General features: G+C 41.5%; 5 protein-coding genes across 5 annotated transcripts in view; 3 read left to right on the top strand and 2 right to left on the bottom strand.

Annotated features, from left to right (window-relative positions):
* The first annotated feature begins 180 nt into the window (after positions 1-180).
* On the top strand, positions 181-1,121 carry LOC108023735 (uncharacterized). The gene is made up of 3 exons (XM_017093373.3): positions 181-428; positions 483-554; positions 612-1,121. Exons 1-3 carry the CDS (start codon positions 253-255, stop codon positions 943-945), a joined length of 582 nt encoding a protein of 193 aa, XP_016948862.1. The 5' UTR covers positions 181-252; the 3' UTR covers positions 946-1,121.
* Positions 1,122-1,757: 636 nt separating this feature from the next.
* LOC108023734 (40S ribosomal protein S28) lies at positions 1,758-2,330 on the bottom strand. The gene is made up of 2 exons (XM_017093372.3): positions 2,025-2,330; positions 1,758-1,958 (listed from the first exon to the last, which is right to left on the bottom strand). The coding sequence occupies exon 1, from the start codon at positions 2,246-2,248 to the stop codon at positions 2,051-2,053; it is 198 nt and encodes a 65-aa protein (XP_016948861.1). The 5' UTR covers positions 2,249-2,330; the 3' UTR covers positions 1,758-1,958; positions 2,025-2,050.
* Positions 2,331-3,246: 916 nt separating this feature from the next.
* Positions 3,247-5,837, top strand: LOC108023675 (translocon-associated protein subunit alpha). Its single transcript, XM_017093296.3, has 2 exons — positions 3,247-3,500; positions 4,218-5,837. The coding sequence occupies exons 1-2, from the start codon at positions 3,437-3,439 to the stop codon at positions 5,060-5,062; spliced, it is 909 nt and encodes a 302-aa protein (XP_016948785.1). The 5' UTR covers positions 3,247-3,436; the 3' UTR covers positions 5,063-5,837.
* Positions 5,838-5,938: 101 nt separating this feature from the next.
* LOC108023632 (uncharacterized) overlaps positions 5,939-26,373 on the top strand; it is a 51,170-nt gene continuing 30,735 nt past the window's right edge. The window contains exon 1 of the mRNA XM_017093246.3: positions 5,939-6,813. The gene's annotated coding sequence lies outside the window, so the exon portion shown is untranslated. The remainder of the gene's footprint in view (positions 6,814-26,373) is intronic.
* Positions 23,897-24,400, bottom strand: LOC108023633 (uncharacterized). The gene is made up of 2 exons (XM_017093249.3): positions 24,194-24,400; positions 23,897-24,122 (listed from the first exon to the last, which is right to left on the bottom strand). Exons 1-2 carry the CDS (start codon positions 24,371-24,373, stop codon positions 23,949-23,951), a joined length of 354 nt encoding a protein of 117 aa, XP_016948738.1. The 5' UTR covers positions 24,374-24,400; the 3' UTR covers positions 23,897-23,948.

The following is a 26,373-nucleotide window of genomic DNA, read 5'->3' as shown; positions in this document are numbered from 1 at the left end:
ATTTATCTCCCATACTACATTCTGGTATTCGACTAAAACAACTTTAAAAAAATAAATTTTTAAAAATGATTATTAAAAAAATAACGGATAATGATATATATCGAACTCGAAACGTTTGCCAGCCCTGCTCTTTGTGTCGATAACGATTTGGGCCCACCGCAGAACTATCAGTCCATCCGATACCGATGACATTAATCGAATTCTCCGTTCGCACATTTTACAAATATTTTCAAGTTTCAACGCATTTTCGCGATGTTGTTGCCGCCAGATCGTTTGGAGCACTATAAATCCAGTTTGGAGCAAATGCTGAAGCGCTTGGCCATCAGCATAAGGAGCTACTTGGTGCTGAAAACAACTGAAACATCTGAATTGTCGAATCAAGCGAGTCGCTTGTGGGAACTGAGCCAACGTTATCGACTGGTCAAGGGGTAAAAACTTAATTTTATCAATTAAAACAGTGCTAATATGTTCTCTTGTTGCAGTACCAATCAGGCTGCCACTTTCGCCCTGCTCGCTGTGTGCCATGATGTTTACCAAAAGCTGCAGGACAGCATGTAAGTGGCCCAATCCCCGCCAGAAATCTCTCTGATTTTGATGTTTTCCATTATCAGATTGAAACTAGCTTGCGAACTAGATCAGATATCCGCCCAAGTAGCCGACTTCGAGATCGAGTGCCTGCAATTCGGCCAAGAGCATAGACAAGGCAAAGCGCCTCCGAGTTTAACCGAATTCCGGGTTTTCCTGGAGGAATCCCTTAAGCTGCTCCAGAATCAGGTCAAATATCTGGAGCTCCATCTGCGCCAGCTGCAACCCAAGTTCTCGGCCCCGGAATCCGCACTGGAGGCCTTCAGATCCGATCTTCAACTGCCTGAGCACGCAGAGGCGCGACTCCTTCTAGGACTGGCCAGGGCCGACAAGTTGCCCAGTTTTCCACTGGCTTTGTAGAGGGAAACTGTCTTGTTCTTGTAAATAGCTGAGAAAGCTGTGGTCCTAAACCACAGCTAATAGTTTCTTAATTCTGTGACACAAACAATTGCCCCAAACTTCCTTATCTATACTTAAGTATCTTCTTAGGGCTATTGCCCTTTATTGTGAGTTGAATACATACAAAGATGACTGGATCAACCATAAATTTATTTTGGAAATAGTTGGATACCAACCTCACTCAATGTTAAGCCTACAAACGTTAGTTTTAAAGGAATTCTTCTGGCTGAAACAAACTTTGTCCCACGATCGTTTAAAAGTAGTACAGCTTTTATACAGATTTTAGGTAGGGAATTAAGTTTTGCCGAATGAAATTTAACAAATAAGCTAGCAACTAAATAAAAAGTTGTCATTTTAATGGGCCAGTGGGGAAAATATGAAAATAGTCGGGAAGTATCAATGGTGCTGGTGAAATAAACATTTCTGGTTTTAGAAATTAAACTAAATGGAATCCGCGAAAACCATTTTTCTTTTTACATCAATTTTTCGGAAATTCAAATGAAGGCAATACTCTACTTTTATTGGACAACTGAACTGATTTTAATTAGTCTTTCATGGGATTATAGCGATTCAAAGCTATTCACTACAGCTGCATTTTGTTGATCTGGAGGAAACCATTTTGGTTAGGCGGCAGGTCAAGCGCGGATTTTCCGGCGGAATGGCTTGCCGGGCTTTAAGCACTGGCTTTTCGTGGCAATTTTCACTGGGGCACTCAAAAAAAACACAAAAACAAAAAGAGGTCCAATATAATCAAACCAAAACACACCTTTGACTGGTTTTCTTTTCGTGGAAGGGCGCTCCAATGCTCTCGAGATTTATTTAAAACACATGTTGGCTGTTTCTGGCGAACTAGGTGTGTATTTTCATTTGTTTATAACGAATATGCAGCAGCCTCCCGCGGATTTCCTCGCATTTCTCCAATCCGCCTCCACAAACATCAAAAGCCGCGTGCAAAACAGAGTGTGTAAGAAGGTCTGTGGAATGGAGGGAATTCGGGTTAGCAGAGGTAGGCTTGGATGCACTTCGGGCAGCGGACTTACCGTCTCGAGTGGGACGCCAATTGGGACTAGCGCAGCCTCCTGGCCTCGCGCTCAGACTCCAGAAGGGTCAGGATGTCGCCCTCGCGCACGGGGCCCTTCACGTTGCGGATGATCTGGCGGTTCTGCTCGCCCAGGAACTCCACCTTCACCTGCGTACACTGGCCCTGGGAGCCGGTGCGGCCCAGAACCTTCATGACGCGTGCCCACACAACTGGTTTGTCCATGTTAAATCGCTAAATTCGCAGAGAATTCACGTGCAAGTTGCGCTTCAATTGACAGCCGCAAGCAAAAAGGAAGTTGGCACGTTATCGGCGCGGCGACGTGAAGTTGGCTGCGCTGCGGGCGACGCGATAGGTGCGATAAACGGGGCTGCCAACTATCGATTGCGCGGGGCTTAGCTACACAAAAGCTGTGAGCATTTGTTCTCGGGACTTAAATATCTATTAATTTTAGTAAATAATTGTATAACATTTTCATTACTTTCTTTAAAAGTGGAACACATTTGATTCTAGAACATAGGTATTTATTAATTTCCTTCTTTGTACCAAAAATGTACTTTTCTCGGTTTAAATGTGGATTTCTATCATATCTCATATATTAAATTTTTAAGACCTTCTTAATTGAATTTTCGCTATTAACTTGAATAAATAATTATATGTTTGTAACACTGATTTGTAACGATTTATAAGCTAAATTACTAATTTAGGGCCTGTTTGCAAAGTTGCCAAATTCCTTGGTTAAAAAAGCCGGGCTGTCAGCACTATAACTGGTAGATATCGATAGAAACATAGTGTTGTGAAACGCAGCCGGTGAGACTGCCAACGGCTACGAATGGTTTCTGGCCATTAGAAACACATTATAAAGTGTAAACATGTATGCTAAAAATATGCACTCCTCTTTCTGCCTGTTTTTTGACTGATTAAAATGCGAATACACGAGCACTGACAGTTGTGGCGTTTTTCAGCACTGCCAGCGCTGGTCAGGGTTGTCGAGGCGGGGGCAGAGCAGCAAAATAATGCAAACATTTCGTTCGGCAGTCAAATCAAGCACCCATAGGCGTACCAGAATTAATTTGAACACATGTCTTATTGATGACTGGCGCACGAACAGCCGGAGAGTGCCCGAAATTGGCGGCTCAGGGGTGCTCGAGGCCTGCCGTGCGGGGGCCTGGCAACCCTAGACGTGGCACCACGTAGACATTTGACAGTGAAAGTCGTGCGTCGACTTCGTGAACCTTCGGCTTCTGTTTTCGCCGCTATCCCGCGCCGCTCATCACTCTGTCATTTTCACTCGATCGCGAAGGTTGTGTGTGCGTGTGCGTTTCCCCAGCGATTTCCCAGCCGAATTTCCGTGTGTGTGCCGCGCATCCAAGTGCAGCCCAGCCCGAGAAGCGAAGAGCTCCAGCCAACAAGATGAGGCATCTGATGTTCCTAGTGCTGATGGTCCTGCCCATCGTCCTCTGCACCTTCTCCTCGCGTAAGTAGCCCCGACTCCGCATCCGCCGCTCCGAAGCGCCCTCGCGATAAATAACAGTCGGCGGTGGGCGGGGGCCTCACACGTCTACGTGGCACACGCCGACGCATCTCCGTTCGCTACGTGGACTGTGCTATGTGGCCCCCGGCAGCAACGCAGGTCCCTGCCCTTATCGTATTCCGCAGATTTTCATTCATCTTCGCTGGCCAGTTTTTCGTCCGCGCACTCGAAACTGTTGAGTTGGCACGACCCCTATCGCCCTCTCGCTCTTACTCGTGACTTTGCAGGGCTTCGAGGTGCATTGTCTCGGTTGCTTTCCAAGACCAAGGCTCCAAACTCGGCACCATAGTGTCTCTGGGGGTCCTCTGTGGAGCATCCAAGTTTCATAGCAATCGGTTGAGTTTATCCCATAGTTGCCGTGTAAATCACGGTCTCTTGCTGGCAGATTTGGGGTTTGATGCTCCCTCGAAAACTCTGCTCCAGGTCAGGTGTATGAAAATCGTTTACCTGGGCGACACACGTGAAATATTTATAGGAAAAACGTGTAAGACAATCCCATATTTTATTATTTTCAAAGATAGTAGCCAATTATCATAGAAATAGCACTTCCAAGGCTGGGTATCAATATTCTTTGTATATATTCTCAGGGGCTTAGAGATTATGTGAATGCTATTTCACGAACTTTTTTGTGTTCTAAAATAAAACTCCGCCATTTTATAGCCAACAAGTTCGGGGCCTATGCCGCCGAGCCGGTGGAGGACGACCTGGTGGACGTGGACGGCGAGGAGGGCGCTGTGACCGGCGAGGACGCGGAAGCGGACGACGACAGCGACTCGGGCAGCAGTAGTTCGCCGAACGCGGACACCTATCTGCTCTTCACGAAACCCCTGTACACGCCTGGCCAGCAGCTGGACCTGCCCGGCGGCAAGCCCGTCGAGTTCCTGATCGGATTCACGAACAAGGGAGCCGAGGAGTTCGTCATCGAGACGGTGGAGGCCTCCTTCCGCTACCCCATGGACTTCAACTACTTCATCCAGAACTTCTCGGCGGTGGCCTACAACCGTGAGGTGAAGCCCGGCTTCGAGTCGACCGTGTCGTACACCTTCCTGCCCTCGGACCAGTTTGCCGGCCGTCCCTTTGGCCTGAACATTGCCCTGGCCTACCGCGATGCCAATGGCATTCAGTACAACGAGGCCGTCTTCAATGAGACCGTGCTGATTTCGGAGGTCGACGAGGGTCTGGATGGCGAGACCTTCTTCCTGTACGTCCTGCTGGCGGGCATTGTGGTCCTGCTCCTGGTCATCGGACAGCAGTACCTGCTGGGCAGCTCGGGCAAGAGGAAGCGTGCCGCTGCCAAGAAGGTGATCGAGACCGGAACCGCCAACGACAGCACCATCGACTACGATTGGGTGCCCCAGGAGACGCTGCGGGCGCTGCAGAAGTCGCCGCCCAAGTCCAAGACGCCCAAGACCTCGCCCAAGCCCGGCAAGCAGGCCAGTCCCAAGGCGGCCAGCCAGCAGAGTCCCAAGCAGCGCAAGGTCAAGCGCTCCGCTGGCGATGACTAGGTTCAATCCGCTCAAGACTGCACATATCCCAACAACAACAACAACAACACCAAGAACACCAGAAACGGCAGCAAGAACAACGAGAGCCGGAGCAGCGACAGCAAACCCCATCTATCATCCTGCAGGGAGCAGAAGAGCATGCAGTTTCGTAAACAATTAGTTATGTATCATCATGATCGAGATCATTTCTAGACATACTACCATCATTTTTTTTCGTCTGTCGAGAGATTGTTAGTCCCTAAACGAATAACGAACCAACAGTGTTTTCACAGATCTGTTTTAGAAATTTAAACTTTGAAATGCCAACTGCACATACTCCAAACACAACAAACAACAAAACAAAAAAAAGAAAAGAAACAAAATTGTAACCTAAAGAAATTCCTTTGTGAAATTGTCTTCGTTTGTTGAAGACACATTATAGAAAGAGGAGAGCAGCTTAGAGAATGAGCCGTCGAACTAAAAGGAATACCAAGCGAAAATGCAAGAGTCGGACCGATTGATTGAGATGTACGACGCGAAAACCTTCCAATTGTACGATACATTTAAATTAGTCCTATGATTACAAATCAGTTGATTGCCCTTTGTTTTTGTTTATTTTACGTTTGCCCGCAACCACCCGATTCCGATTTTGACCGTCATTCTTTTTCTGTTAGGAACGAAAGATGTTGAAGTGAGTTCTTTTTAGCTAGAGAAGTCGCAGGAAGTCGACCGATGAATAAAGAGAATTTTTCTTACGACAAAAACAAAAAATAATAAAATTTGAAAAAAATATAAACCGAGGGTTTATTTTATTTTAGATGTAATGGCATCCTTTTCTTAAATACTTAATATTTGGATAATATTTAACTCACTAAATGGTGAACAAGAAAAATCTTACGGTGGGAACATTTCTGAATTATTTGGACACAAACACAGTTTTTCTCGGGGACATATTGTTTTTAAAAATTGTTTTGGGAGTTTAAATACTATTAGTAAAATATTAGTATACATTTTTAAATTTCTTCAACATTTTTGTAAGAATTTGTGGATGACCGGTGTCGCCATCTACCGGTGAGAACCTTAAAATTATTTGGTTTTTCATCGGCGAAACTTTCTCTTTCTGAAACATTTTCTTGGAGTTCATAATAGTTCGTTAACATATATTTCTATATTTCTTTTTAAGGATTGATTTCCAGTGGCGCCATCTATCGGTGGGGACCCTAGCTGGCTTGGTTTTGCATCGGCTCAACTTCCCCTTTGGCGGAGCTTTTGCCGCTGTTATCCTTGGCGCATTCAACAGGCCTGTAAGCGGCGCTGTTCAGGACACAGCAACTTGTTGTCCTGCCGCTGTTAAGGATTCGAATCGCCCATTCAAACTCATTCGTCGAAAGACTCTCGTGCGGTTCGGTTCTCAGCCTCTGAATTCAGCAGCCCAAGTCACAGTCGCAAGTCACTGGTCACTGGTTTATGGTCACTGGTCTCTGGTCACAGATCACCATCGCACAGCCTCTGCTTCAGTATCCGGTTTTCGAACATTTTCGAAAGTGCTGAACATTTTTTTTTTGGTTTTTGTGCTAAGCTAAGAATCGGAGAAATATTTGCTTAGAGCTTTGGTGAGCCAAAAACGTTTTGAATACCGTTTTTCAATTCAAGAAACGACCGAGCCGAAGTGAAAGTGTGTGTGGCAAGTATTTGAATCCCATTTGCGTTCCGAATCGGAGAAGGATTTAGTGGAGAAAGCTTAAGAGACAGAGAAAACACCGCAGTCAAAGGTGAGTGGAGTGCTTGACAAATGTAAAAATGCTGAATTTCTTAGTGGAAAAGAAGCACTTTCTTTAACGGCGACCCGGATTGCGGTTATGTTTGCCAGAAACCAACCCGAGTGATTAAAAAATACTTTTTGCAACTTTCTAGAACAGTGGAAATTAAAATGTTTTGATTAACCTAAAAATATTTGATTTGGAAAATCACCAAAACTTAACTAAATTAATCAGGAATTTTTTCGAAATCAACCATTTTTACATTTTATGTTTAATTATTTAAAAATATGTTTCGTAAGATACAAATCGTCAATTCAAACATTTAAATCACAACGCTATATTTGTATTATATTTACAATTTTAATAGATTAAAATACCATATTAAACTATCATATAAAATAATGTCTAAATAATTTTTAAAAATATCTCAAAATAAAAGTATTATATATTTCTTCTAAAATATTGTTTTTAAAAAATATAAAGTGCTTAAAATAAAAAAAATTAGGGAAAGTCACTCTTTAAAGAAGTTATTGTAAAACTGGCAACTCTCAAACTTTGCAAAAGAAATTAAAATTGTCAAGAGGCTGTAGGGAGTCCTGGCAAATTTTTGAGCAATTAAAACTTGCTTGGGAGGAAATCAGAAAAGAAATATTTGAAATATCCTTGGCGTAATTTAAGCAATGAATTTATGAATGTCCCAGTAGGTGCGTGCACATGTTTGCTTACTTGGCCCAGCGTTTGTTTGTCTGTCAACAAAATGGTTGACTTGGATCGAGTCTTCGGCCAACTTTGCAGGGACGGAAAATGAAGTGAATTAATTACCTCTTCGGGCTTGAATTCGTAATTAATTCGCTCTTGTTCCTGCCCGTCGTGTGGCTCTTTCTAATTCGACTTATAAATCATGTTGGCTGAGCGGTGGAATTAGGGGACCGAGGAGCAAGGTGAGTGCCTTTCGCCGGGGATACCGGGGTTGCCAATTTGAAATGCAAAGACATTTTAAAGTCGCCTGAAATCTGGGCGCAAAAAGATACAGATACAGATACAGATACAGACACAGATACAGACAATTCTGCTGGATAATAAAGTGCCTCGAATTTCTCATTCTCAACTAAGTTGGGGCTCGATAGTTACATATGTATGCTGAAAATAATATCAGCTTCCGGTCTGGGGAATAATCGCAGTCAACAGAACTTTATCTGCCAAAAATTGCATTTTTAATGAATGTAAAATAGTTTTACCACACACAACTTTGTGCCTTATTGGAATTTAGTTTGCTCTAATTGTTTGTACTCAGCAAGTCGGAAAAATACTTTTTTAAATAGCTGGTGAAATTTGAAATAAAAATGTATTTAATGTTTAAAAACACTTTGGGAAAATAACTACTTTATGAATTATTTTATCTGGAGCTTTATTTTATTTACATTATTAACTGTATTTACTTTGATTTAATGTGTGAGTGATTAATATTTGGTTCCTTATCATTTTTTGAGATTTAAAAATGCGTTTAAGCTTTAAAACTAAAGAGAAATAAAAACTAAACAAAATAATATAGGCTCCTAAAGTGGACACCTTCAGAATTGAAATACTGAGTGAATGTTATGCGTACCTTTTATTAAAGGTGTAAGGTGATTAATATTTTTCTCTCTATCATTTTTTGCGATTTTAATATGCGCTTAAAACTTTGAGAAACTGCTGAAACCATTAGAATTAATTAAAAGAGTTTGGCCAAAACGGTTTATTGTGTGGCCTCTTTTTCGGGGGTTGGCCCAAAGAGTTGCTGTCACTTGTGTTTATTTTGGCTTTGCCTCTGTTTTGCTTTTGGGGCTTGGGGTGGGGGTGGCGAATAATTTTCAAGCAATTTTACTTAATTGCCTTTTGCAGATAATAAATCATTTTCTTTGCAATTTGCGCCGACATCAAAAACCCGCACTTAAGTGGAGGTCTCCGCAGAATTCAGCCACCTTCCGATTTTGTTGGCCTTCAGTCCGAGCACCCCTTTCACCACTCTCACCCACTTTCGCTCGCTGCTCAATCAGACCCCAAGATGGCCTTAGTCGGCTGCTCCTTTTTTGTGTGACGCTATCTGCTTTTTGCTAATTAACTTGGCTTGTTGCCTGTTGCCACAAATACACACACCAGTGCGAGTACAAAAACAGCCGACACACACTGGGATGGAGGGAAAGTGTGCCTCGCACACACACGGGCAAAGTTGAAGGGGCTACGTTTTGAATTTCCTTGGAATTCGAAAATCTCATTAAAATGTTGGCCAAGTCCCGGGGAAATGGTGAAAATCGAGCGGGGAAAACCCTTTCGGAAGGTGTGTCCCGGGTCAGAAATGGATTCTAGTTGACGTTTTATTGTTTTCTCGGCCTTATTTACTAGATACTCTGCAAAATGTGAGGTGAAAGGTTAGACTAACTAGTACGTAGCAACACAGTTTGTTTACCTTGCTCTGTGAAGTGTTTTCGGGTAATTTGCATAACGATATGTGGGGGAAACCGCCTATAATGATGTACAGAAAAGAAAATGGCCTAGAAAGTGGAATGATTAAAAAAATCAAGTATTGCAGGAAAATGTGGCAAGGGAAAGTACCACCAAGTGATTGAAAAATGGTCGATGAAGGCGGGAAAGTTAGAAAGATAAATCGATTTACGCAAAGAATCACACTGAATGCCAAAGGAAACTCGAAAAGAATAGGAAATTGAAAAATGGAAAGCTAAGAAGAGAAAAGAAGTGAAGAAATTACAAGAAATGAAGAAAATTCGAGGCACTAAGGAGGAAAATGGTTAGGAAATCGTTGGAAAAAAGTCACATAAAAAGGTATAATACAAAAAAATCAATAAAATTTTAAAATTCCCCCGAATTTCCATCTCGGTAAGAGAGAGCCCGGCCTTCCACTGTGTACCGCACTGTAGCCGAATTGAAATATGAAATTATAATTGCATTTGCATACTGGGCGAGCTAACACAAAAGATTCCCGAAAGTACTGCCAGACGAAAGTGCCCCAGATGGATCAAGGCCCCTTAACCCTCCTTCGACCCCGTAGTCCCGCGGCTCTCCAAGCATGTGCGATGACAACATTTTCCACACCCGAAACAAGAATGAGAAATGATAATTAAATAACAACTAACAACTAGCGGGCGGAAAGTGCGGCCTGGGCAGGGAAAAGCCAGGAAAAGCGGGGAAACTCTGCAAAAAGAAGGTGTGAGTTGAGGGTTAGGGCTGAGCCTGTAAATCACTTGGCTGACCAACTAAAGTTTCTCCTGCCCGAAATTTCTGTCCAGCACTTGTCAAGGATAAGGGGAGAGTGTAGTGGAAAACTATTTTCAAGAGTCGAAAGTTGCTTCTTGGTAAACAAACAAATGCCCTTCTCTTTATTAAAATAAAAATCTTAAAGTTAAAGTGATATAAAAATAGAATGGCCTTGATTTGGTAAAGTGTATAGCCACTTGTTAGTGAATGAAAATCATCATTGTTCTTATAAGTCAAGTGACTATAGAAAAATGTGATAATACAGTTTTCTATATTTTCTGGATATGAAAAAGGAAAAAAATGTTGTGGGAAGCTATTTTTAAAAGGGTTCTTAAATGATTTAAACAAGTTTTTTAGTATTTTTCTCTGAGAATGGGTTGAGAAGTACCTCAAAAGGTGGCTGAAAGAAAGCATGTTATTGGATAGTTCGATTTATAAAGGATACAAAGGAAGGAAAGGATTTCATGCCACTTTAAAATCTCAAAAGGAACACATTTTGGTGGATTAAAAATAGGATTTCATGTGACAAGCGAGCATTACTTTGTTTTTCCACTTTCCCTCTGCACGGCGGCAGTCCGGGCAGTGGGGGCTAAGGCTCGCCGGAGTTGGGTGTTAAGGGGCTGCGCAGGACCTCAAGCGAAGTGGAGTAAGGCAGCGCAAAGTTAAGCAGAGACGACAACTTTTTGTGCCTGATAACGGCAACAACACGGCCCTAATGGCCGGCATGTATGTGTTCGGCACGACTCCAACACGTGTGCCTGTCGGTGTGGCTTTCTCCTCCCGCTTGTGTGTGTGCCTGAGTGTGGCTTTCCCCTTGCACGGGTGTGTGTGACAGGCGGCTGTCATTTGTAATGCGCCACGCAACAAGAGAAAGAAAAGAAAGGGGCGGGAAAAAGCGGGGGAAACTATTTCCCGACATTCGGATTTCTCGTGAGCGGAGAACAGAAAACCCCTAATGATGCAACTAGGGAAAACTAGAATACTTCAGAACAACAATTAGGTGTCGAGCAACCGAAAGGATAACCGAGCATTCAACAACTTCTGACATTTTAAACAAATTGGATTGGGTTGTCCGTACCATACATGGAGCTCTAAAGTCCTCAGTAGGCAATAAAAGATTTTATTTGATGCAAAAGATTTTTTTAATTTCATTTTTATGTGCTTGAAAAACTTCCCTTATAAAAAAAAAATCCTTTAAAAATTAAGAGCAAATAAAGTCGCTGGAATAGTATGTGGGCTGTGACTGTTAATTATGTGCTTAAATATTTAAAGACCTAGAACCTAGTGACAAAGTAAGCTCAATCGAAAAAATGTTCTAGAAAGTGCCCAAGGAGCCCCTTAACTCTGCGCAGTGTGTCCGTGGCAGGTGGGTCTGGCTATACCCTGTTGAGTTCCATAACAAAACAGTAAAATATCATGTCTCGAAACAATAACTCACACACACATACACGGAGAGAAAAGCGGGTAAACAATGCCATTGCCCGAACAATTTCAAAGCGGAATGAGGGGGGACGGGCGAAGGGGGGGGGGAATTGTTGTTTGTCACCGCCGCCTTTGCCGAGCGAGAGCAATATTCATAAATTTTTGAAATAAATGTTTACAGACACTTTGCACGATTTCGCTCTTTGCATTTTTTCTTCGTTTTCACCTGTTTTTCCCGCGCCCCTTTGTTGTTGCGCAACGCACTTGCTGCAGATGAGATATTTCCCTGAATGGCTGTGCGAGTGTGTTAGTCTAGCTCATCTGCGTGGGCGAGTGTGTGTGCCGGGGTGGCGGATAGTTCACTTACTTATTCACGCCCCTTCATTTGCATCGAATGCGACTGCACAACCCTTGCCCGCCAGGGTTGCCATCTCCCACTTGCCACCTTCATTTGTTATGTTATTTGTTGACTTATTAAAAAAGCGGGCTACAGATAATGTGTAAAATGCAAATAATATTTTAAACTTGGCCTCCAACTTGGCAGCCCAAAAGTGTATTGCCCCTCCGTTCTAGCTCTACTGTATCCCCTAGAACTCAGTAATAAAATTACAAATGTTTGCTGGCCACTTGGCCCCTTATCATTGTATTCTTTCTAATCTGGGGCACTTTTCAGTGAAACAGAGCCGTGGTTCGAGGGAGTGGGGCTGAGCTCAAAGGGAATTTCTGGGCGGGTGGCGTGCATATTTCATGAGGGCAGCTCACCGAGAGCAGCGCAGCATCAATTAAACACTTTTCTCCCATGGCTAACATGGCCAGCACAAAAATGAAAATACAAACGGGGAAAGGGAGGAAAAACGAATGAAAATAGCTGGGGGAAAGCGGCGGCAGCAGTAGGACGGGTAATAAAATATTTACAAAAAATAAAAGTGCCGGACAGCAAAGTGAGCGCCATCTAGCAAAGCGAAAGGGACGGGGGATGGATGGCCAGAAAGAGACGGCCGCCCTGCGCCGGCCGGGGTGCGAAGGAGAGGGGGCGAGCCGGGGGAAGGAGAGGGCGAGAGGGAATCAATGTTCAAGTGGACTGAGCTGCATAAGTGCATCCGTCGAGCACTGCTCCTTGAACATTTTTTAGCTGATTCGTTTATGCTATTTACCCGACTTGCACTGCCAAGTGCGCAATTTGGCTCCACTTTGGAGATACCCTGTGGTGTTTTGCAGACAAGGAGAACAGCCCGGCGCTCGGGAAAACAGCTTAGTAAATAAAATTGACTCAAAGTAAAGTTGAAATATTTATTACAATTACAGTAGATTTATTAAGGGTTGTAAACTTTGGTTTTAAAAAATTATTTTTGTTCAGTTCAATTCAAGTTTAATTCCAAGTTTTTAATGATTTTGTATAGTTTTTTAAATTTAATTTAAAGTTCTCATCTGATTACTATTTATATATTTTTAGTGGGTATTGAGCAGTCTGTGTGGCTGACATTCCCCAAGTTTTGCGCCCGAAAGGGGCGGAGTTAATTCGATTAGTTGAAGAAGCCTGGGCTGCTGCAGGAAATGCAATCCATCTGTAGCCTACTTTTTCGGGCGGCCTCATTACAGTAACATTTCGATTGGGTTTCGCTTTCTGCTCGATGGAAAGCCGAAACTTGATTTGTGGCCCACATTTTCCGGGCCGCACTCTTGATTTGTGGCCTGCGATTTTTCGTGGCCATCTCACTGGCTTTGCTAAACCCCAGCAGAGGGTTCCCCGCCTTGCGTTTTGGGCCAGATTCTTTTATGGGCTTTAAGTGGCCATTAGTTTTCATTTACAAATGTTTTTCCGCCCGCGTGTGCGCGTGCATGTGTAGTATCTGTACGAATGGTCAGCCCGCAGTTATTTGCTTAGCTTCAAACAAAAGTCTGTCTGCAAGGACACCAATTAGCCGCCGAGAAGGTTTGGGGGAAAAAAACCCGAGGAGTTTGGTCCTAATGTGCCGCGCTGTATTTTTCCTACCTTTTTGGGGTTCGCCTGGCCCCTTTTAATTACACGTTGTATGTGGCAGAAGGTCCTTGTGTGGCTGGCCAAATATTTTGCGCTTGATGTGGCAGCAACAAAGGCAATAACTAGGCCCGCACTCTGCGCTGGCCAAAAATCGGCAACAAAACTGGGGAAAATGAAGAAAAATGGTTATGGAAATGATCAGGGATAGGGCACATTAGTATGCTAAGTTTAACGCTGTTTGCTCTGTTTATTTGCAATTAGATTCCCTTTTGTAAATCACAACATTGTTCAGTTTCGTAATTTGTATCTCCGTTTCTATTAATTATTTTTGCTTCGCTTGTTTGTTAAGATATTGCCTTTAGGATCTGAGATGTTTTGCAGTTTTAATTTATTTATAATTTAATTTTCAGTTTTCAGTTATGGTTTTCGCAGTCTTTTTTATTAGTTTCTCCCCCTTTTTTGTGCCCAAAAGAGCGTAAACGAGTACTGTTCTACTTTTTCATCTTCTCCAGCTGAAGGGTTCTTAGGTCCAAAAGTGGCTCAACTTGAGCTTTAAGATTTTAATTTAGTTAGCATAATATGCTTGAAGTTTGGGTGGCTAGCGAATTTTTTCGACAATATAATTAAGTGATAATACAAGTTTTCGAAAATAAAAAAACTATATTTTCTTACATATATAACATATATATATTTTTTTCAGTGTGTTGGATGAGAGGAATTTTCATTGCTCTCAAAGCTGGGACCTTGATAATTTGCGACCTCGAAACGAGTTTTTCCCCTTTTTTCAACTCGTTGACACATCCCAATGGGATCAACTTTTATGTGATTGTGATTTTTTAATTGCTTGGCTTGGCCCCGAAAACAAAGGCGGCTAGCGCGTTAGATGGGCAAAAAAGGATTAAATTGTGGGGCAGGCAGGTTTCAAGTTGCTTTTTAAACCATTGTCATGCGCCTGGTAGATAATCAGCTTATTACATTTCATTTGTTTGCCGTTTGTTTGTTTTTTTTTTCGTTTTTTTGCATCCACAAACAATGGTCCAAATTGATTTTAACCCCCTGCAGCCAAAGGGGGCTGGTTCGCTTTCGTTGTGCCCACAATCAAGGCTCTGCAAATATCAACTTGCAACTTGTTTGCTCGAAACTTTCATCGAACATTGCATACTTATGGCAGTCGCTTTGATTGGCTCTACCACCCACTTTCACCGCCCCCTCTGGTGGGAAAAGCAATTTCCATGGGGGAAATAGCACAATGCTTAACTCTCGGCGGGCCTATGAGGCGTATGCTTGATACTTACAACTTGAACAAGCTACTTATCAAGCATACGCCGCATGGGCATTGAGCTAAGTGCAGGGCGTGAAACACATAGTCAAGGCTTCTAGCATGTATAACTAAAAAAAAGCATTCCCTTTTAAGCACTGCAAGTGTAGCTGGCTTTTCGGCAAATAAAAAAATGTTTAATGCAAATGTTTTAAAAAAATTCTGGGTTTTTCTGTTTTAGTTACGAAAAATACGTATTATCTGGCTTTCTAGCTTGTTTGCACCATTGAAATATTATTTTTATTTTGAGCTCTGAAACTTTAGTTACTTTTTTAGATAGTTTAAAGCTTTTTAAAAATCTCTCTGCTGTTTTTTGGTTAAAGCCCGGTAAAAAGTCCTGTCCAAAATGTGCCGTTTTTCCCTTGTCCCACCAACTGCATAGAAAATCTCTTGGGTTTCCCTTCCCCCTTCAAATTCCCTTTCCTCCCTCAACATCCGCTGCATCCCATTGTCCACTTTCTCCTTTCTTCCTGGCTGCCAGCTAAACGAATTTTATGACTAGGCTTCCGGTTTCTGCCATTTTTTGTTCAAAAACTTTCGAGGGTGGCAATAAAAAAGAATTGAAAGAAACTGGAATTAAAAAGAATTATGCACAGCTTAGCGCTACTTAGTAAACTGCGAAAATTATATAATAGGATAATGAAGTTTTTGCTGAAAGGGAATTTCAACTGCCTGAGTCTACTAGAAATATAGCTTTTCTAACATAACTAACGGATATGTCATATATGGCATATGTCATGTTTTTTTTATAAATTAAAAACAATACTAGTAGGATTATTAATATTTTATTTTTAAATTGTATTTTATTAATTGGCTGAATGACTGCGAGTATCGATTCTCTATATCTCCCTTTTAAACCCTCAAAATTTAATTGCTCTTCGTGTTGCAGGAGCTAGCAACTTTGTTGCATTGGGCTTAATGGCTCGAAAGTTTAACCAGTAAGTCTTCGTTTGTGGCTATGAAACTTCGACTTTCGCTCTGGATTTTGCACTTGGTTTTTCTCCAGGTGAACCCAGGCTCCTCTTTTATTGCCCCGGGATCATTACACCAGAGGGCCGGCTAAAAATTGGCAAAATATATTGAGTGCCTTGTGGGAGCATCTGCGGTCTGGTCGGATGATTTATAGACTGTACACATGCAGGGCGCTCTTTGGGGTCATGGTGCACCGATGGACCAGAAACCGAAAAAATTGAAGGGAAATTCCGGAAAACAGGATGGCAAGGCGAAAGGAAGCGGCCGACAGGCAGCCGGGAAAAGGCAAACAAAAAATTGCAGGGGGCAACAATATTTTCACTGCATCCCCGATGCAGGCAAAACAATCAATGCCCTGCTAGTGTGTGTGCTGGCCAACTTGGGTGTGGTCGGAAAACTAAGGCTTTAAGAGTTCCCCACGCCCAGCAGCCCTAAGCTCGGGGAAAGGCGAAAACCGGGATTAAGGCGTTGGCCCATCGCCTCTTGCTGAACTTCAATTGACAAAGGCTCAAGAAAAAGGGATCCTGTTTAGGCAGAGAGCTTAAAGAAGTTAAATATTTGGGAAATATATATGTTTAAATATTGATTTTTGCCAGCGAAACAAATATCAAACAAAAAATTCGTGTTAGTTTCCACAGGCCTTTTTTAAATATTACGATTAGCTAAATGAATAGAATAATGAATAGAAATAGTTAATATAAATATAAATAGAATTCGTTATTGGCATTATGATCCATTTAAGTGTGTAAATATACCTTTCTACATGCAACTTACAGTATACAATTTTTTTTATTTATTTATTTCATAGATTTGGCCAGCAGAAAACATTTTAAATAAAAATTCCTTATTATTCCCCTTGCTCTTTCTAATAATATTGGGTACCTCTGTTTGTTGGAGGTATAGAAACGTAATTCTAATTAAATGTGGTATTTATTTGTGGTAATGTAAAGTTCAGAATGCGAGTACATTACAAAATAAAAATCTCTAAATATTATTAATAAATCTCTCAGTGAGTATTTCTCAAGCATTCTCTTTCCTTTATCCCCCAAACAAATATTACAATAGAATTCTTGCTTACATCTCTTCTTTCTCAAAAATTATGATTAATAATGCTGTACAAACATTGGATTACTCATTGCACATCTAAAAACAAGATGTGAATATAGTTTGTACTTTTGTGTGTACATAACATTCCCATTTCGCAGCTGTCTGGGAATTTCCTTGCAATTTGCAGGCGATTATACATAATTCAGATGTGCACGAACACACTCACGCTTTCGATGGCCGCGGTGCGGTCCTGTTTCCGTTTCCGCTTTCGCTTTCGCTTCCTGTCCGCCGGCGTGGCCATTATGATTTCTATTATTCGCAAACTCGGCACAAAAACTGCGCTGAAGCTGGAACGGAATAAAGATTCAGCTTGGGAGGAGTGGTGACGATGATTATGATGACGATGGCCCGGCACATCACGTTGGGGACCCGCACATCTGGAGTATTTATGGGCGTGGTGTGTGTGCGAGGCCGTAAAGCGCACATGGCCCCCGGGAGTAAGTGGTCAGCTCGGCGACTGCGAGGCCCGGGAACTCGGAGACTGGCAGCCTCGGAGCCTCGCAACTTCGGAACCTCGTACACTTGGTTACTCGGATGCTCAGATAGTCGCAGCCTCGAAAAGTAACTAAAGCGATGAGCCTGACAGGTGACGAGAGCTGAAGGACATGTGGGCGCCTGGCCAGTGGCCAGTGGGCGGCCCTGTCCTCGTAGCCTTAACCCCTGGCGCCGGGCAGCCACTGCAGCTACCCAGTGACTCGCACGGGCGGCCCGCTCCGATGGCTGTCGATTAATGACCCATTTGGCCAGCCAAGGGTTAAGGCCTGCGCTCGCTGGGTGGCTGCTTCTATTTAAGGAATTGCTTCTGCTATTTTTTCCATCCATTCGACGAGCACACACAAACAGAATAATGGGTTAGGGGTCCACAAATTGGTATACACAGTATGTGAGTCTCGGGAATGTGCCATTTGTGTTAAGCATGAACATTGAACACTCTATTTAATGCTGCCTAAATTCAGGGGAATATTTTTAAGCTAAAAGTAAGATACTTTCATAGTATTCAAATACTCCTTTGTTAATTGAGAGCGAAAACTCGGAAGGCGAATATTTCGGTGCGCCATAAATTGAACTAAGAGTCTGGGCATCTTGTGGTTGGTATCGAGCTTTATTTTCCCCCAGCATGTTCGGTGCCCTCTGACCTGCCTATCCGCACTCTTAAGTCGTGTGCCACAAGTGTCGAAAAGTGTGCGCACTCCAAGCTTTTTCAGGGGGTCCTCATCCTTTGTCCTCCTCCTTTTCTTCCTCAGCCGTGGCCAGGACACTCGTCAGCACTTCGTTGCCAGTTGTCCGCCTCCTTAAGACGGCTCTTCAGCGAAAAGTGTCGCGCAGAGCGGGGAAAAGTTACACACAACCTGGCACACCCCTCTAAGAAATATTTATGAATTTCAGCCACGTATGTTGGGATTGAATCTCCCCAAGTCCTGTTTTTTAATGAAGTATTGAAATAATATATTTTCTGGAACTACCCAGATTTTTAAAGTTGCCTCCAATTAAGTCAGAAAAATAATACCATATACTCTTATTTCTGAAGGGTTGTTTCACGTATTTAAGTATTTTTTAAGGTTACTATTTTAACCTAGTAGGGAATTATTTTGCATGCTAAAAAAACAGAAAATGGTATTCAGATTTTAGGGGATACTTTAACCAATTCAATAAGGTGATAAACCATTGAAAGATGTTTTAAAGAACCTTATTTGTGTATTGAACACAAATATTTAACAATGTGTCTGCAGCACTTTCTACAACCTGTCATTTTTGCTTTGTGTTAGCAGAATGATTTGCAAATGCTGCCATTTTATTATTTTTAAATCACGCTTGAATGCCAAGAGTTAAATGTGTACAAAATGTGCATGCCAAAATAAAAGAAAACAGAATTTATTATCCAAACAACGACTGGATTTTCCTTGCTTTTGTGGCTTCTTTGACTTAAGCCGGAAAGTTCAGCAGCAAAGAAACCACCGAAATTGAGCAACTGCAATTTCGTCTGCCTTTCCCCAATTAGAAGAATTTCAAGGCGAAATGCTCACTGAATTTCTGTGTGCTAGTGTGTGGGCAAGGTCCTTAATCGCCAGAGGCGTCCGCCCCTTTCAGCCCCAACCCACGCCCCTGTTTGCCTCGCCTTTCAACTCCTCGCCCTCTAATTGAATATGCATATTTAGCTGTCAGTCATTTTGATTGCGTAACAAACCGAAATGAAATGAAACATGAGGCCCCAAAGAGGGCCACAGTCTGCCCAAAACCCCCTCCCCCTCCGGATGGCGACCTTCAACCCCCTTCTACCAAATAGCCCACAATAACCCGAGTCTAAACGCTTTGCTTTTGGGTATTTCGACGACAAATCATTGTCATCGTCTTCAGTCGAATTTCAATACGTTGGCGATGCGTTTATCTGCAGCCACAAGTGCACTGAGAAAAAAATTGAGTTTTAAGTTGATGTGAGTCTTAAAGTGCAAAGGTATCTTTTACATTTTTAAACATTATTTGTATATTTTTGCCTTGAATTTGTTTTAGAAAAATATATATTTCGCATATTTATAGCATGAAATAGATCTATTTTTCCAGCTCTGTATATTTATAATACAACAAGTGCACTGAGAAAAAACAAAGTTTGTAACTAAAAGAACGTAGAGCTCAAAGCCTAAATTTAACTAAAAAATTTAAGACAGTTTTTATGTATTTTCAACTTGAAGATTTTTTAGTGGAGTATTTCAACTGGTTGATTGCTTAGTTTAGCGGAAGAAACTAAGCTAAGAAGTATGGTTGAATAATTTTATTATTTTTTGTTATTCAAATGACGGGACAATCCATTTTCCCGCCCTGTACAGTGGTTATAAAATGTTCTAAACACTCACTTGGCATATATGCCAATTAACATGGATAATTGAGCATTTCTGCAGCCTACATTTCGGAGCACCGGACAATTGACAGTTGATAATGCATTTTAATTGCCGAAATATGGATGGATGTCCTGCGACAGGATGGTTATGTAATCGAAACTCCATTAAAGCGTCGATACTTCACTTTCCAGGCGAAGGGGGCGGACAGCTAAGGACAACTAATTATGAAAGCCCATCAGAATGGAAAACTAATTGAGGTATTAGCAGTTAATTAAATGGAATGGATAAAGATCTGGTTAATTGCGCAGTCCTCGTAACTAAAGTATTTGCACACCACTATTTAAGGTTTTTTAAGCTTAAATAGCTTATGAATTTTTAGTAATATGTTCAAAGGTTTACATTTGGGTTTTGGCTTTAATTCAATTTAAATAAGGTTTGCACAAATAAATAGAGTTTGAAGAAAAAGAAAAATTATTATACACGAGTGTATAATATGATGTACATAAAAAGAATAAATTAAATGGTTAATAATATTATAAAGGCTTTTTCGTAAGGTATTTGGTTAATATCAAGTTAAATAAAAACAAGGAAACATCAAGAAAGCTACAATCACACCTAACAAAATAGTTGAATAAAAATGTGTTCTCGGAAAATATTGACCATTTATCAGGCCCAAAATTCCCCTTTGAAGTGCTTTACTCCCTAATCGACCCGCAGTACTTATCAACTTTATCTGTGCATTTCAAAGCAATTTTCATTTCAATTAATGTGGGAATCCCCCGCCTAAGCTCGCCCAGAGTTGGTTGGTTGGTTGGCTGGCTGGCTGCTGTTTGCTGTAATTATAATTGCCAATTTGCAAATTCAATTGACCGCAATTATGCCGGCTAGCCCCGAAAAATCGCCATGAATAATGCAATGGAAAATTGAATTTCGCATTCATTCAATTAGCGTGCGGATGCGAGTGCGAAGGACAATCGAAGTGCCCCCTCCACGATAATCCTGCAAACGTACTCCCTGCCCGGCGATGGCCCATAAAATTCTAATTTCATGCAATTAATTTAAAAACACGCTGGCAACAAACAGCAGAGCCGCGGCAATCTTATTACTCTGTTGCCACTTGAGTGTTGAAAGTGGCCCCCACTCTGCCGCTTTCCCTTCTGGGGTTGCAGAAGGGTGAAAAGCGTTCAATTTGCAAAGATCTCCTTTATCCGGCTGGCATTCCTGCTGCCCCAAACGCCCCACTGGGACTGACTCCTCGAGTAATCAACTTAAAATATATATCCCCGAACGGGCCTGGGGAATCCGATTATTGTGGCATACGAGGCGGCACCTTTGGCCGTAGTTCGAGGCTTTGTTTTGCCTCCGGTTATCTGCCGGATGCATGGCCAGTTATTAGAAGTTGATTAAGGTGATTGGATTGCAGGCTGGGAAGGCGATTCCATTGCAGCAATCGCTCTTCGATTGCAAAATTAGGCCTCCTTAAAGGTATTTTACTGTATAATAATCTTAATAGAATTTTAGCAAGCACTGAAATGCTGATTACACTTCAAAATACAATTTTCAAAATCAAAAGTATCAAAAGTAAAGTATTATATTTTAATTTTTGTTAAGTGCCTCATCCGTGAGTAATTACTCATCCGAATATATACAATAATTGCTATGTTATTGAATATAAGTTGTACAAATTAAATATTATATATAAACGCTGCCAATTTGTATGTTTTATTTTCAGTTTTGAAAAACAAGCAGTGGATTTAGCAGGTTCCATATGCAAACAACATTTCTTGTATATCTCAAAGAGATATTAGTCAGAGATATATTATTAAATATAAATGGTTTTATGCAAGTGGTTTTACCTTAGGAGACGATTAACTCGATGGCTGGGAAACGGTCAGCTTGAGAGTTTTCGCCCCAAACAAGAAAGTCACGGGTGTAACACCTCTGGGCCGAACCCTTTCATCCGGTTGGAGCCAGCTACATGCACATGCATACATCATAAATAATTGAGTTAGCCATCGGTGCTGCCCCACCTGCTCTTTTTCTGGCCCATCCCTTCTTGTTTCTTTTTCGGTTCGACAACATGACAAATTTATCCTAAAGTTAATTCCCTCACTCAGAACAGGAGCCCCCGCCTGTGGCTGCTGACCCCTTCGCCTCGTCTCGTGAACTTTGGCCTGGGAGTACGATGGGGGGCGCAGAAATAGCGCTGGAGTGGGCCAATATTTCAAATTTTTTGCCATACTTTCACAACTATTGAAGAGTTTTATGAGAATAAAGTGATAATAACAAGAAAAGACCCAAAAAAGATGATGTCATAGAAAATACTTCTCTCAGTGAAGATTTTTTTAAATTTAGGAAAACATTTTTAAAAGTACTATATTATTTTTGTTATTGACTCTGAACTGTTTTTGTGTATGCAGGCACTTTAAGGCTTATCCATTATGTTTTTTTTTTTTAAATGCATGTTCATTTATATTTAGAGCCACTTTTTTGTGGCCTGCTGTGTTTTTGTGCGAGTCAGTTGGGATGTTGTTCATTTTGCTGGCGATGTCCTCGGCTGGGCGCAATTCGTATACATATTGATGAATATGTATAAATAAATTTCTATTGATTTTTCATTATTTATATTTAATAATAAATAAGGCAAACAGCAGCCCTGCCGCTCGCACCGCCCCCAGAGCCCGACTGATGTGTTTTTTCCGAAAGTGTTGACACACCTTAGTTTGAAATTGAGTCGTGGAGCACATTGATTGAGTTGCTTTCATACATACCCACGAATGTGTCTACATACGAGTATATGGGCTTATACGGCAGTGTGTTTTTTTCGGGGATACACACGGCTTACACAAAATTTCCGCTTTGTTGCGCAGCTGAACAACATTTTAAATTCCCCCCACAGGATTTTCAAAGCGCCGGCGACATTTTATTTTTTGCCCACCAGCGTGTTTGCGCTAAAAATAATTAAATTCAATTGCAATTCAGTTATCGCACGACAGCCACAAAAAATAGGGAAAAATTGTGATAGAAAATTCAAAATGCCCGCCCCCAAGCGCCTTCTATTTTCCTTTTTTGCGGTGAGAAGGAAAATATTGAAATTTTATTTATAGCCAAATACGCTACGCTGCACCTGTGTGCGTGTGCTGTCAACACACCGAGGGTCTGTGTGTGTGTGTGGACACCTCAGATGTTTGCTGGTGTTGCAGTGCCTGAGCCTGTGTGTGTGCATAGTGGGGTGTAAAAATGATTGAGTGTTTGAACTCAACTTTTGTGTCGTTGCCATCGTCGTCATCAGTGGCGGGGGCGGTGGAATATCTATGGCTGCGGAGGTGCAGTGGGGAAGCCACCTGCCAAGAACCACCCAGAACCACCCCGACGACCCACAACCACCCAACACCACCCACAGGCAGCCCTCATCACTCTTTGGTGATTTCGGTCGGCACATTTCTTCCTTTGGTGCAAGAAATATTTTCGTTAAGCCAGTCAGAATTGGAAGTATTTGTAATATTGTTATAGCTTTACATTTTCGTCCCAAAATAATGTTTTAAAGAGGACAATAGTGATTATTATTATGGTGATTATTATTATGGTTAGGGAATTGAACAACCAACCCAAAAAGGTATACCATTTTAAAATCGATAACCAATTGGCCAAGTTATGGGCCTTGGAAATGTGGTTTTGGGTCACCTTTTGGTAAAACCATAACAAAAAAAACATACAAAAACTTAAGTTATAAATGAATCAAATATGTTAAAATTTTATTTGCAAATTTAATAAAGAATTTACCCACTAATTCTAAGCAGTAACTTCCATAATAAAGGAATAAAGAGAGCGATTATGGGCTTTAGTATAACAAGTTAGGGTCATTTTCCTTACCTCTTTTCTTTCCAGTCAAATTATTTTCAAGTGTATTTAAACTTCGACGCATTTTCTCCATATATTGTATCTCTTTTGTTGTTATCGCTGTTGGTTTTCTCGATTTGTTCAGCTTTATTTTGCAGAGCCTCGTGTCTGAGCCACGGCAACCTCCTCAACACTGAGAAAAATTATATGAAAATTATGGGAAATATTTTTGGGATAGATAAAGCAAGCCATAAATAAATATAAATAACAATCAGAACTAAATAATTGTACGGATCTGATATGCTAGGTTGTCATAAAATAACAAAAATAACTTCAGATATTATATTGTGAAAGAAAAAACGGCGTGGGTTATGTTGCTTCAGGTCTTATTATTTGTCCACAAGGTTATGTTTTTGGCATTTTAACGACCCCATATTTCCACCAAATCACTGATGCCGTAGCCCCTCTCGGAGGTAAACTTAATGGTGGCTCCCTTGGAACCGGGCCCTCCACTGGTTAGAACGGCGGTGGCTCCGTGGGATTTCTTCTTGTCCGTAACCTTAATGGCCGTAATGGTCAGAGCGTCCAGGTTGTTCTGTTGTGGGCAATATGGATGTACGATTAGTGTTAGTATATCGTATACTCGTATATGCGAGTTCTACTCACCGACTGCTTGAACACATAGGTCTTCTTCTGCACCAGGCCCACGAAAAATGCCTTCGACACGGTGTCCTTGGCCAACTTGTAGTCGTTGTCGCCGATCGTGCCCCACAGGTAGTCGTTGCCGGCCAGCGTTGGCAAAACAAGTGCGGCCAGAGCGAGTAATACGAGTGTGGGATACTTCATTTTGGCCACTATTTCGCAATGACAAAACACTTCAAACTGATTTGGAAAAGAATTCGTACCCACTTTTTATGGCGAAGCTTTGGTATCAACAAGTGCTTACTAATTAAAAATGATATTACGTCCAACGTCGTAATCAGCCAAGTCTCTTTATCATTTCCAAGCTGTCTGTTCCGGTTTTCACCCATAACGCTTATTCTCACTTTCGCTTGGTCACCTGTTCTGGTTTCGATAATCGAATCTTTCACATTATTAAATCTCTAGAATTTCAGAAGACAACGATTATAAACAGGGCCTAAAATTGTTTTTGATAAACATTTTACGGTTTTGAGGTACACTACATTTTTTTATTTTATGTGTTGAAAATTTTTAATTTAATTTTGATATTAATTATTATTTAATTTGAATTTTTTCGCACAATATATATATTGTATTTATAAGTGAGAGCTTGCTGTTAATCCTCTTCTTGTAATATTTATTTTCTCTTTGAAGTATTTTCTAGGAGTGTGAAAATATCAATTGTTTTTGTGAGTACACTTTTTCTCCCAGTGCATTCCGGCAGGGGGTTTAAAATGTATTTAAGGTGGCTTCGACTCCAGCGGCTTTATCTACTTTGGCTGCCACTTCTTTATCTGCTGCCGTCTTTGTTGTTGTTACACAGGAAAATTACCAGCGACAAGCTGCGACCTTGGGCGGAGGGGGTCGGAAAAGTCTACGGGGGCAGTGTCAACAGTTTTCCCTCCGGCTGAGTGAACCGCCTTCGGGCGTGTTTGTTTGTATGCACTTCAATAAAAATTTAGCATACGCTTCGCTTCACTTCGCTTGCCACACGCACAGTGTGCCACACGCACATATGCATACACACAGGTGTGCTACAGGGGCGGTCAGAGAAATAGTACGGGTGTACACTCTGAATGTATTTATTTGTTTCATTGTTTGAAATGTTAGATTTGTTTATTATGAAATGCAAAAAATTATATTATTTTTATTTTTTATCATTTAAAACAAAAGACATTTTTTTTAAAGATAAAAAAAAATAAAAAAGAACTTTGATTTAGGTGTCTATTCGTACTTAGTGCTATTATCTTGCCCCGCACTGTGCACACACACGCACACACCTGTAACGCCCCCTGGCGGCGGCTGCCTGAAAACATTGCTTTGTATCATTTCCCCTTGGCGAAGCATTTTTCGATTATATGTTGCCTTGCTTTTCGGCTCGTTTTTCAATCTAAATGTCGGCACATGTGCGTGTGTGTGTGTCAAAATGGCTGCCAGCTGTGCGTGCGTGCGCTGGTGTGCGTGCGACTGCGCTGGTGCGCGTGTCGTGGCAAATTACTCGAGTGAAGTGCGCACTTCAAGAACGAAATAGCCAGAGCCACCGACACGGCCCCAAAAAACAAAGACCAAACTTCATCCTGCCAGCCTCCTCTGCCCGGCCACGCCCACCTGCCACCGCCCCAGCTTGGAGCGCCCGGCGGAAGACGCGAGCATGTGTGTGTGCCAGCGAATTTCCCTTCTAATTTGCTTAACGCCACTCGCTCAAGTCTCGTTACGTTATTGTTCATTCATTCACTCGCAACTGCAACTGCTCGCCCAACATTTGGGAAAAAATGAAGGCAAAACTGCCAGAGGAAAAACTACGAATTCCGAAACACCCCTTGATTGGAATAAAGTTGGCTGGAAAAAAAGAGCCACGAAATACCCATTAAATGGAGTGAAAATATAGCTTGATGATGAATCTACTCAGTGAAGGATGTAGCAAATTATTTTACGATAGAAAGTTAGGAAAAATTTTTAAAATATAAAATGTATTGTTAATAAATTATGAGTATTAATACAGATTATCCAAAAAAAAATAAAGGTGGATATTAAAGTTGTTCCAAATAGAATGAAAAAGAAAAGAAACTAAAGTGTTCCAGTATCTATGCATTTCTATTCCTATTTTTGCTTAAGTTTTTGTTAAGAGAATGCCTGGGCCTCAGATACTTAATCCCTCAAAAACA

The sequence above is a fragment of the Drosophila biarmipes genome, chromosome X (genome assembly GCF_025231255.1).
Source record: "Drosophila biarmipes strain raj3 chromosome X, RU_DBia_V1.1, whole genome shotgun sequence".
NCBI lineage: Eukaryota > Metazoa > Arthropoda > Insecta > Diptera > Drosophilidae > Drosophila > Drosophila biarmipes.
This window is presented reverse-complemented; position numbering and strand designations above follow the sequence as displayed.